This window comes from Ammospiza caudacuta, chromosome 5, assembly GCF_027887145.1.
Source record: "Ammospiza caudacuta isolate bAmmCau1 chromosome 5, bAmmCau1.pri, whole genome shotgun sequence".
NCBI lineage: Eukaryota > Metazoa > Chordata > Aves > Passeriformes > Passerellidae > Ammospiza > Ammospiza caudacuta.
The window spans coordinates 43,587,930-43,600,271 of record NC_080597.1 but is presented as its reverse complement, the minus strand read 5'-3'; the positions used below and the strand labels follow the sequence as shown (position 1 = coordinate 43,600,271).

Genomic DNA, 12,342 nt, shown 5'->3' with positions numbered 1-12,342 from the left:
AACCAAAAGATGAGGTAATATTCCCTCTTTCCCAGCACAGCCTGTTGCTGCCTTTGTTGGGAACACAATTGTCTCTTTTCATGTCAGCCTGCAGTTACACAAGAGTTAACAAAACCTGAAATTTTGGCCTCTGAAAGCAAATATGCAGATTGGTGCCTATTTGCCATCTCATTTAGAATATAACAATTTTTCCCACTTTCTGTCTGTGGAATTTTATATATGAAAGCATTTCAGTGGAAAAAACCCAATTTCTTATAGCTTAGAGTGTACAGACATTCACCATTTAGATATTTTACTGGGAGAAAAACAATAAAAGGGCCTGTAGAGTGCCTCCAAGAGGATTTGGAAAGATCAAAGCTTTCAGGACTACAAGTAAAGAAACAAAACATATTCATTGCAGTTGGACTGACATAGCTAGGACATAAGTTTATATAACAAAACATACATTACATTTCTCAACTAAGCTGAGGTCTCCTCCGATTTTGAGTACTATCCTGATTAACACAGCCCTTTTAAATAACTTAGATTTTCACTTTGTTGCCTATAACATTACTGCAGGAACAGTTTATGCTGATATTGAAATGAAAGGCCATTTGAAAGTTCCTGCACCATTCTCAGTCTTGATTCCTCAGGTGAATTCTACATAAATTTATTTTTCAAAATACAAATATATATTTTTGCCATGTTGATATTGGCAAAAATAGGTTAAGGTTTAAAAAGCACTGTTATATTGAAACTGGTTCTGCCACTCTTAGCTAAAGTAATACATTTAAATAGTTTTGAGACAATCACATACAACAAAAAGGCTGGGAAAATAGCACTCCTCCCCTTGGTCTTGCAACAGGAACATCCTAATAGAAAATGGTCTGAAATGCTTTGAAGAGGAAGGTATGGAGAGTTCTCTTAGCTAACAAGATGCGTGTCACAAGGTCCTCAGAGAACCAGCTGCTGCTTTTATGTTCAAAATGAGGATTATTTCTGAATTTGCATCATTAACAGCACAAGAGACCAAAGGAACAATATACAAATAAATAGACCTTCGTGTATCCATGAGAAAGAGGGACATGTAGGCTACTTTCTTATGTAGAACTGTTACAGTCCCTTTTCCCCCTTCTTTTGCTATTAAGGGAGCTCCAGCTGTCATCATCAAGTGACAGAACATCCCACGGTGTGAAAGAAGAACTGAAGGAAGACACCAGTTCATCTGCTGCCATTTGTTCCCGTGGTGGGCTGAGGCTTTGGACGGTGTGCAATTACTTCATGAGTATTTCATGGGGGCTCCTGCTGCCCCCAACAAAACTTATGAGGGCACTTCTCCAAGACCATGCTGCACTGCGAAAAATTCTTTCTCTCATGATCACATTTCTGTTTCCAGCCACGCTTCACCTCAGCCTCCTGAATTTTACGGGGTGAAGGACAGCAACATTTTGTCTAAATAATTTAAATGTGTACAATACATAAAGCATTAATATTTTCACTGGAGTAGATCAACTCTGAAGTTGCTCCCTTGAGGCACAGTAATTCACAAAGAAGCTATTGATGACCGCAAGAAACAGGAAGACATATTTAGTAAGTCTACTCATGGAAAGAATGAAAACACAACAGAAAATAAATAGAACAGCTTGCATAATATTTAGTCTCCTACACTGCCTACAGGATTTGCTCAGTAATACACATACAAGAATAAAAATTATCAAAATATACTCTGTAAATGACTGTGGACAATAAATCTAGCAAGTCAAACTATTTAAGAACGCTCTAAAATGGATAAGCTCCCTGAGGATGAAACAGCATAGGGGAGTCCATGGGCTTCACTGATCATCCTTCATTATCACAACGAGCACAGCAGTTTCTGATGTCTTCTGCCTCTTCAAAGGCCCCAGATGGGATCATTCAAATGCCAGTGGTAATCCTTGAGGTGGTTCTGAGGTGATGATGATGACTTTTTCATTCACATTTCATTTCCTTGCCCATTTAAACTATCTATGGGTAATACTCAGGAGCATACAAAACATTCCATTGCATATGACCTACTATCTGCTGTTATTTTTTAATCTGATCATTAGGACAGCAAGGCACTTCTTGATTTCAGCAACTTTATTTAGCATGTCCAGAAGTGGTAACTGTCACAGTGCTTCACTTTATTCTCTAGAAGACTAGTCACTAAATCAGTTCACCACTAGGCAAGTATGTGAACCCAATCAGATCTCAATACTTTAACAGTATCTGCATGGACTGTGAGAAATCCAGAAGAGTGGATTCTCCTTGCAAAACCAATCAATCATTTCATTCATCAGCAACTTGTGCATTCATACATGTGAAGATGTACTTCTAACCTGTGATCAAATGTAGTAGTATCAATCATAACTGCAACTAACAGTAGAAGTTCAATTAAATATGTCTTGTTTTTTTGTTCTTAACTACCACCTCTAAAATATTTTTTTTCAGGTGACACTGGACTTCACCAAAGAGCTCACAACCTGCTAGTTTGTTTAACCTAGAAAATCCAATAAAATAACCCCTTAAATATAGTATTTCTGTCTTATGGAATTTACAGCAGGAATGACACAAGATCTGCAGTTAATAAATTCATCATGTCATGAGTTGGATAAGAACACCAGGAACAACCCAAGCTTCTCCATACCTGAAATATATCTAGACTGTCAGCAGGTGTGCTCCACAATACATCCTTTGTTTTGGATCTCTAATTTTTGAGCTATTTGTTGTCTGTTCATATTTCTTTTCCATGGGCACAGCAGTATGGGATTGCAAGATAGGCAGAGATGATCTGCACACAGGCCCAGGACCCAAGACGAAGCCAGTACACTTTGGATGCTGATCCACACACTGTGAAGCATTTACAGTCATGAAACAAGAAACTTGAGTCAAGCTAAAAATAACACTTTTATTCATTGCAATGATGTTTTAACATTATTTTGATTCAGTCTGAGAAGCACAGGCTTCTTATAGTCAGCTTGTGATAAAGTATAAAAAGCAGGTTTATTTTTGGATGTGGAACATAATGTACAAAGCAGAACATAACCTATTATGTAGAGCATTATGTGCACTGCGCTTCATATACCAGGAGATGTTGTTTCTAAAAATCACCTGGAGCTTGAACATAGATCTGGGTAACAAAGCATTCATTCAAAATTAATTTGAAGCTGTCTTGGAACCCTAACAGCTCTGAATGCACAACAAAAACAAACAAACAAAAAACGCAACACCGAAAAAAGAACACCGCTTGATTTAACACTAATTATCTTCACTTTGTGATGTTAAAAAGAGAGCTCTGCAGCGGCACAGTATAGCCCTGGCTAAATGCAGTTCGGCGTGCGCCTGTTCTGTGTTCTTTCCGCTCATTTTACTGCGCTCCGGAGCCCAGCGCTGCCCTCTTTGAAGGCGCAGCGCGGTGCTCATGTTACAGCCGCTAATTTCGGTCCTTGGCTGCTGAGCACCCAGCGCGCTGGGACTGTGCGCGGCACAGGAGCCTGTGCTCCGCAGCGCCGGCACGGACCGCAAAGCGCAGCGCGGCACGGCACGGCACGGCACAGAGCAGGGCACGGCACAGAGTAGAGTAGAGCAGGGCCGGGCCGGGCCGGGCCGGGCCGAGGCGTGAGGCGGCCCCGGCGGGCGGAGCGGGGCGGGAGGAGCGGGGCGGGAGGAGCGGCCCGCTGCCCGCCGGCGGCGGAAGCCGCGCTGCGCCGCCGCGGAAGTGACGCCACGCTCCGCCTCCCCCCTCCCTCCCTCCCCCTCCCGGCGGCGGCTCGGGAGCCGGGCGCGGCTGGCGGCGGCCCCGGGTGGGACCATGGCGGACGGCGTGGACCATATCGACATCTACGCCGATGTGGGCGAGGAGTTCAACCAGGTACGCGCGGCCGGCGGGCGCGGCCTCTCCGCCGCGCTCGCCGCGCTCCCCGCCCTCGCCCGCCTTCGCAGCCGCGCCGCCTGCAGGGCCCTCAGCGCGGCGGCCGCGCCGCCGCCATTGTTCGGGCGCTCCCGCCGCCGCCGAGCGCGGGGCTGCGCGGGGCCGGGGCGGGCGCGGCCTCACGCCCGGGCCGCGGGTGCCGGCGGCGGGCCCGGCTTGGGGGAAGAGCGCGCCTGGCGCTGAGAGGCGGCCGCTGCCGGCGGGGGGGCCGAGCGCTTTCCTTCCTTCCTTCCCTCGCTTTTTGGTCCTTACCAGCCTTCCTCCCTCTCGGCCTTCCCTTCTCGGGGCCGCCCCAGAGGGCTCTCCCGTGCCCGCTCGGCGGACGGGACCCTCCCGGATGCGGCGGGGAGAGCGGCCCCTTCCCGCCGGCGGCCGAGGGGAAGCGCTGCCATTGTTCGCAGATGAATCAAAAGCCGCCGAGCGGCGGCTGCTTCTCGGCCGCGCTTGCGGGGGAGGCGGAACTCGTGCGGCTTTATTCTGCATCGCTGGAGAAACTATCCAGCTTCTTATATTTTATTTTTTGTCTGTTTGTTCTTCTTGCTTGTTATTGTCGTCCATTTTAAAAAGTGGCGCAAGCCTTTTTTAGAGGACGAATTCATATTTGTTGAGGAAATATAGATGAAATAAACAACTTCACTGGATTATAAGTAGTTTTCTAGTTTTTCCACTTTTCTAGTTTTTTCTCTTTTTTTTGCCCCATATCTTTACCAAATAGCCGTGTGCCAACTTGTCTTACCGAAACGCGGTGTTTGTATCAGTTTTGCATACCATCTGTCCTGTTAGCCAGTGCTGCACTTCTCCAGGTTGAGTTGCCCCAGATTGCTTTGTTCCTGCCCCAGAACATAAATAACCGTGAACAACTGCACTTTCACGTACCTACGGGACCCAGCTGTATGCCCTGCAGAAAACTGGGAAATAAATAATGGCTTTGGAATTCACAGGTAGTATGTAACTTTCTTAGCAACTTGTAGCTTTCTCAGCAGATTATTTCTTCAGATATCGATTAATACAGTAATTCTAAGTATTAATAATCTCATAAAGGTATACTATGAAAGAATGCCATGCTAAAAGGAGATGATGGAAAGTGCTGATTTGCTCTTAGCTTGTCTGCATGTGAAGGTTTCTCCCTTAGAGTTGAAGACCCACTGTATGAGTTTAAACAGGAATGAACTCTAGGACAGACATCATTCAGCAGAAGAGTTCGTTTTTTGAGATTCTGTGATAACTTGAATTTGTTTTAGTCGATTCTAGATAAAACCGATAACAAAGCAGATTTTTCAGGGAAAAAACCCCTCATTTGAATCTGGTATTGTTTGTGTAATTTCGTGTGTGCAGAAGCCCTCAGAGTAGAATAGTTATGTGCTGTAAATATAGTGTAAAGAGATAGTGCTGGAACAAAAGTGATGGGGATGATCTGTTTCACTCACTCGGTCCTACTCTACTCAGGTCATAATTACTGTTGGTATTCTCTATAACCATGGTGGTATGGGTGAAGAGAGTCTTGTTATAATTTAGTTTAGCTTAATCCAGCAGGCAGGGAAACCTTTTGCTTTTTTCACTGTACTCACCCCCTTTGATTCCCTCTTGGGTTTGCATTTCTGCAGTCTGTTGTTCCAGTTCATAAATCTTGCAAAATATAGGGCAGAAAGGTGAGAAGAGGCTAGGGCCCTTTTTCCATCAGCTTGAATTTGAGGGGTTGGTTTGTTTGTTTTAGGGGGTTTTCTTCTGTGTTTTTTTCTCTGTCACACACCCCCCAAAACTGCTGTTTGTTCTTTTCCAAATTTCATTTCTGTGACTTTCTATTTAAAGTAATATTGTTGAACTGAGCAAGTCTTGAGACAATATAAAAGTTCTACTGTAAGAGATCGATGCCTCTGCACTCTCCCATTTCCTTCTGCCATATATAAAAGAAGGCAAGTTGTATTAGTTACTGCCTCTTAGTTCTGACATAATTGAGAAAAGGTGCATAGAAACTTTTATTCATGAAATGCTGTTCCTGATTTGAAGCTGACAGCTTAAATTTATAAGATGGAACATAATTCTGTGGATGTGTGAAGATGACAAATAAAAAAAGGGAGAAAGTAATTTGCATTATTAATTTGGTTATGTAGAGAGCATTTTACAAACACCATATTTGTAAAATAAACTGCCTTTATCTCTTAAATGAATTTGTTTTTGGATTTTGTTGCTCTACACTAATGCGACTTAATAATAATTTTTAAATTGCTGTATAGAACCCTTTCCACTGGTTTTGGCAGTAACAGGGACTGAAAAATGTACTGTGAAGCTTGCTGTTCTTATGTATGCAGTACATAACTCTATTTATACCCAAGCTGGGACAAGACTTGTGTTTGCATCTGGAGTTAACCCTTCATTTAGGACTTGTGACTGGATAAACCTCCCTTGTTTGTTTTGTCTTGTTCTACACCTCAAGGTGCTCATCCTTGAGGCTATTCTGGGATTTTTTAAATGTCTTTTTTCCAAGCAGGTGGAAGATAAGTTTCTGCTTGATTAGTGCTAAATGAACCATAGGTTATAAAGACCACAGAGCCATGGATTTGCAGGCTGGCTAAGATGCATGACAGCTGTAAATTGTCTTGGGTTGTATTTAGTGTTGATTGCAGTGAGCTGACTAACTTGGTATTGGATGTTTTGAGTGAAAATGCATCTTTCGTATTCCAGCTGAAGCTCAATTGTCAGTCATTGTTGCCTCTTACTCATTTATTAACTTACTGTTCATCAATATATTATTTTTTGTCCTTGGGCTAACAGCTTTAATCAATTTGGCTCTGACCAAATACATTTTTTGTTTAAATTGCGGTTTCCTTTTTTTTCTCTTTTTCTTGGAGAACTTGGTTGGGTAATTTTTCATTTTTTTCTTCTAAGCTGACTTCTCCATCCAGCAGTCTTATCTATTTATTTAAAATCTCATTTTGAGATGACAGCCTCATAAATGCAGTACTTAGTGCATGCATTGCTTGTGCCCTGTTAGAAATAGGTATTGCATGGACTGTTTTACCTTAAGCATCTCCCTCCATGTTGCACATCTTGCCCTGCAGGAGAGGGAGGTCTGTGATGCTGGTTACAGCTGTTACCTGCACACCAATAGCTGGGGATGGCCTTCTCTCAAGGGCAGAGCACCCTCAGTAAGTTTGGGATGCTTTAGGAAACATGAGGGTGTGGTTTTATACACAAAACCCGAGAATATTGCTGTGTGGTGCAGAGGTAATAAGGAGCCTGTGTAGGAGGCCAATTTGGGTCTGACTTGAGGCTGCCTGCCAGTTTGCCCAACAAACTGAGTTGCTTTTTTATGGTCATGAAAATTTGACCATGTGTTAGCAAGTTCCCTGATGCTCTGATCAGCTTTGCATTTTCATGCTTGGAGGGCTTTTTCCCACATGTCCTTGTCCTTTCCATGTATGTAGTTAAACAGTAAAAGCTTTTATTGTACACATGTAAAAATCTTTCTGATCAGAAAGAGGATACAAAAGAATTTAAGCATATCATATTTTAGTGCTGTGGAAAAGGTACTTGCTTGGTTTATACTCTTAGTGAGTAAACCTGGGTAGTTGCATTGTGGATATGTCTAAACATGCCTCTAGTGTTCTATTTTGATATTTAAATGCTAACAAATTAGAGATGAAAGACTTCCCTTTGTATTTTGTAACTGGATAATAAAACTGATTTAGATGGAATAGCGGTTAAGAGGGTAATTATCTGAGAACTACAGTGTCTTAGGAATGTGTTAGTTACCATCTTCAGATCTGTAACACAAAGGAATATTTTTGTGTGTGATAATTAATAAAAGCTGGCATTTAGTGGCCAGTTAAAGCCAGTTATTAAGAACAGCCTTTATATCAGAAAGACAGGTGTCTTATCGTGAGAGGGGATGGACACCTTGTGGTATAATAAATGTCTGCTCAGTAGGGCTGTCCTGGTCAGAAAAAACTTAAGCTGGCAGATCTGCATGTCTTATAAAATATGTCCACAATGTGTGATGGCATATGCATTTTGTCAGTTCTGCTGAAAGGGGCCCTGGGAAGATGTAACTTCTGTATATTGGTAAATATCAAACTGCAGAAAAACTTCAGACCTTCTTATCTGACACCTCTTCACTTTGTTTTAATGTGAACAGTGATACTACGTATGTTTTGTTTGTATTTTTGACTACTTTTGGCTGTTTAGTTATTCTTTGTAACTCTGTAATTACTCTGTAATTTTTAGTTACAAGGGATCAGGTTGCTTCAATTTTAGTGCTGTGTCGTTTGTGGGGCCAAGAGCATTTGGGCCTGTGCAGGAAATGTGAATCCTGTGGTCTAACAAACTTGTCCACTTCTGCCATAGGCAGTTTGCTATCTTAGATGTATCAAAGACCTCCTTTTTTGTTAATGTTCCAGTTTCTGTGTTCAGGCAGTTAATCAAGACCAGAAAGATTTTTATGTGTTTAACTTGTTATTCTTCAGGACTTACAAATTTATTTTTTTAAAGTGAGGATACTAACTTTAAAGTGTTTTTGACCACAAATATGCTAACTTGAGTGAAAAAAACAGTAAGGGGAAAGCTGGATAGTTTAGGGTTTTTTTTCCCCAGAAGCAACAGTAAATATTTTTAATGAAACTTTATTTACCTCGCTGATTTTTAAATGTGTTTTTGGAGGTGTCAGTTAGTGTTTAATGCTTAAATTAGACAAAGTTCTGCAGAAAAGGCAAGTCTAACAGATGTATGGACTGCTTAAAGAAATTTTACATAACAACAAAAGCCATTTCCAAAACAGCACTTGTAAAGGAAGTAAGTGGTTCTCTGCAGCTCAGGGAAGCATGACCACTAAGTTCCTAATAAGAAATAACATGTTAAGTTTGTCCCTTCTGGACAGTGAAGTTCATTGTGTTCATGGCTTTCATATGGGAATGTTTCACCCAATACCACCTATTAGCACAGAATGTGGAATTCAGTCCTGATTTTATGATGAAGTATTTCAGACTGTGGTCTAGTTAAAACATAGGCTTTGGAAATGCATTGCTGTCTGATTTGGTTTTAGAGGGGACCAGAACAGCAGTGCTCACTTTGTTTCTTAGCATGTTTATCTGCAAGATGGTGAGTTACAGTAATGAAGAAGAAATAATTTCTCTTCATGCTTGATGTTCTTCTTGTAACTAAGAAAGTTGGAAGAGGTCAGAACTGGTTCCTGATACAGGCAGAGTATTTGTTTAAATAGCTGAGACTAGGGAAGTAACACTTCCTGCCTTTTTTCCCTCTTTTGCATTTGGGAAGGAAGGGTGTGTTTAGGTAAGTTTCACAGAACAGGTATGAAAGAGAAAGGGTTGTTGCATCTTGTGCAACATCCACTAGGGCAGCTCTCTTCTGTTTACACTTGGAGTTGCTGGTTCAGATCATTCTTAATCATCAAAGCACACACTTCTCTGACAGATTGGTAAGTGAATGAATTCCATGCTGGATGCAAAACCAGTATGATGTGAGAAGAAATTCTAGTGAACAACATCAGGTTTTCTCTTGTGTCCTTATTTATTTAAATTAAGACACTGGTGCTATTGGGCCTGCCCTGCCCCCTCTCAATTACATGCAGACTCTGCTGCCTTAATAATTCTCTCTCCACTGACGGAGACCTGAAAGCCTGTGTGATACAAATGATCTGTTTCAAAGGACTTTCTTGTTGCAGCAGAGCTGTGGACTGCTGCCCTCTCTGGTGTTTTGGCAGTGTTGACCTCAGAGAGACAGGTTAGTGTGCATACATCTGCTGTGTTTGGTAATTGTGTTTTTGCATCTGTCTACCAAGACTAAGTTCTACTTCCCTGAAGTAATCATTCATTTACATAGATGACTAGAGTTACTGTACATTTAGCAGAGGATTTCCTTAATTGCCCTGTGACATCAACCTTAATCTAGCTGTAAGATGTCATGTTTGGGCCTGTCTCAGGCAGTTCTGTGTACCTGATTTCATTAGCTATGATGGTAGGAGGAATCAAACTGAGAACTGGATAGACTAGGTGAAATATGAAACCCTTAATTTAATTGTGATAAGTTTACCTTTAGAGAGAGATTTTTCTATTGAAGTTTATTGGGACAATGCAGTTTACTGAGGATTAAATGCACTTGATTCACAATGCCAAAATTCAGTTTACCTGTTTTCAATTATATTATTTGTTTTAGTTACACTTTCCCTGTATGAGCAGTAGTTGATAATATTTTTATATTTTTGAGACAGTGGTTATCCTCATCATGGTTGTGCATATCTTGGGTTTATAGCAAGCATTTCCACCTTTGTGGCCTGTGTTTCGTGGAGTCCAGTTTGGTTATCTCTAGCTGCCATATATGGTACCTTGAACTATTCTGTCCAGGATGCTTCTGTGAGTTTCTGGATACAAATTCATAGTGGGTGCTGAAATATCTCTGATACCAAAACCTGGCAGAGGCAGTTTCTGTTCTGCAGCAAGGTATGAGAGCACAGGGAGCTCATGGAAGTTGGCTCAGAGGGGCAGTTGCTGCTTGTGGATGGACTGGGCATTGGTCAGCATGTGGTGAGCATCAGTGGTTATGCATCACTTGACTGGCTTGTGCATTATTTCATCCCTTTTTGTTGTCTTTTTCATCATTGCCATTACTGTTTTTACATTTCACTTTATTTCAGTTATTAAACTGTTCCAGTCTCAACCCATGGGTTTTACCTTTTCACAGATTCTCTTCCCCTATTCCACAGAGTTTGGGGGGTGGAGTGAGCGAATGCCTGTGTGGTACTTAGTTACCAGCTGGAGTTAAAGCACAATAGCCCTTTTTTGATCACCCATCATGGGGCTTGACAGGTTGAGAAAACAACAAATCTGACCAGAACATGCTAGAACAAAATTGCTTTAAGCATTTCTTAATTAGTTTAATAGTTGTTGGACACAATGTTGATTTTATGCTCTCAACTGTCAAGCAGTTATTCTGCTTATTATCAGAGCTCCATCCTTTAACTCCTTACTTCCACTGTGTGCTCCCTGTTGTGTTGTTTTTCACCTGTGGGAACTGGTCTGATGTTGTTGTGTTGTGTTTTAACATGAGCAGTCTGGTCTAGTGGAAGATATTCCTGCCCAAGATAGTCCAGCAACAGACTTGTAACTAGATGATTTTTAAGGTTTCTTCTAACCGAAGGCATTTGATGATCTTGTGAGCACTAGCATATGATACTACAGAATTGCTGGTTGTGAAAGTAATCTGTTACTTGTATTCAGCTCTGCTGTCATCTTTGTACTTTGTGAGTGATCTATCTAGTGTGTAAACTATTAATGATTACACCTTTTACCTTTCATCCTCTGAGACTTAACCTGTGGGGGAGTCATGATCCTACATATTCTCCTTCTCTGCCAGACTAATGACAGTAGCTCTTGAAAATTTTGAATATCCTTGGGAGGTTGAAACGTGGCTCTATTGCCAGGAATCATGATTGTGTGCCAGGTCTTGGTTAGGGTTAGACAACTCTTTACAGCTACTCAAACCCTGTGACAGGCACTGTGGCTACTCAGGCCTTTGTGGCAGGTGCTGCAGGTGCTCAGACCCTTGCAGTGGGTGATGCAGCTGCCCCAGAGCACCAGCCCTGCTGGTATCAGTCACCCCTTCCCACCAGGAGAAATGGACACAAGAGAGTTTGTTTAGCAAAGGAGAACAGAGCAGGGCCCTCACAAGAGCAGGAGGAAGAGGTGGAACAAGAGGGAACCACTCAGTCCCTGTCTCTGAGAGAGCTGTGGGATATGCAAAGAGATTTCAGCCATCACCCAGGTGATCACCTGACTGCTGGGATGCTGGGGAACAGGGCTGGTAGCTTGGAATCAGGGTAGGGAAATCAGGCAGCTGGGATCACCTTGTAAGGAAGGGGGCATTGACAAGGTGATTGGCAAAGGGCCTCAGCCTTCAGGAGGTGACTCCTGTGGAGTGTGAAGGAAAGACATCCCTTCAGGGAAGATGCTCCCTGTCACCCAGGGCCACCACAGAGTTATCCAGTACCTTTGTTATGACCCAGACAGTGTGCAGTCACCCACAGACCCAGAAGAATTCCAGTGCCTGTGATCCTTGTGGCAACTTGTCTGAGCATGCTGTTTTCATGCTGGGTTTGCAGGAGTGTAGGGATCCTGTGGCCTGGCACATCAGGCCCACAAGAGTGGAAGGCTCTAGTGCACAGGGTACCCCAATGCCATCCAGCTCTGCAGGGGCAGAACCTATTTCTGTTTCTGGAGAGAGAGGGGAACCCAAGAGCTGACTAAACTGGAGGCTGAAGTGAGCCAGACCGGGAACGTGTGGCAGAAGCAGTGTCTGTGTCTGACCCGAAGGTTCTGTGCGTCCCTGGCACAGACTGGACCCTCTCCACTTAGGAGAGGGTATTTCAAGGACCCAGAAAAAGGGCCCAGTTCAGTACCACTGCT

General features: G+C 42.7%; 1 protein-coding gene across 4 annotated transcripts in view; it reads left to right on the top strand.

The window, feature by feature from the left end:
- Window positions 1-3,762: 3,762 nt before the first annotated feature.
- CPSF6 (cleavage and polyadenylation specific factor 6) overlaps window positions 3,763-12,342 on the top strand; it is a 31,819-nt gene continuing 23,239 nt past the window's right edge. For all 4 annotated transcript variants that reach the window (XM_058804812.1, XM_058804811.1, XM_058804810.1 and 1 more), the window contains exon 1: window positions 3,763-3,868. In XM_058804812.1, the coding sequence (XP_058660795.1) occupies window positions 3,809-3,868 (60 nt within the window). In that variant the 5' untranslated portion in view covers window positions 3,763-3,808. The remainder of the gene's footprint in view (window positions 3,869-12,342) is intronic.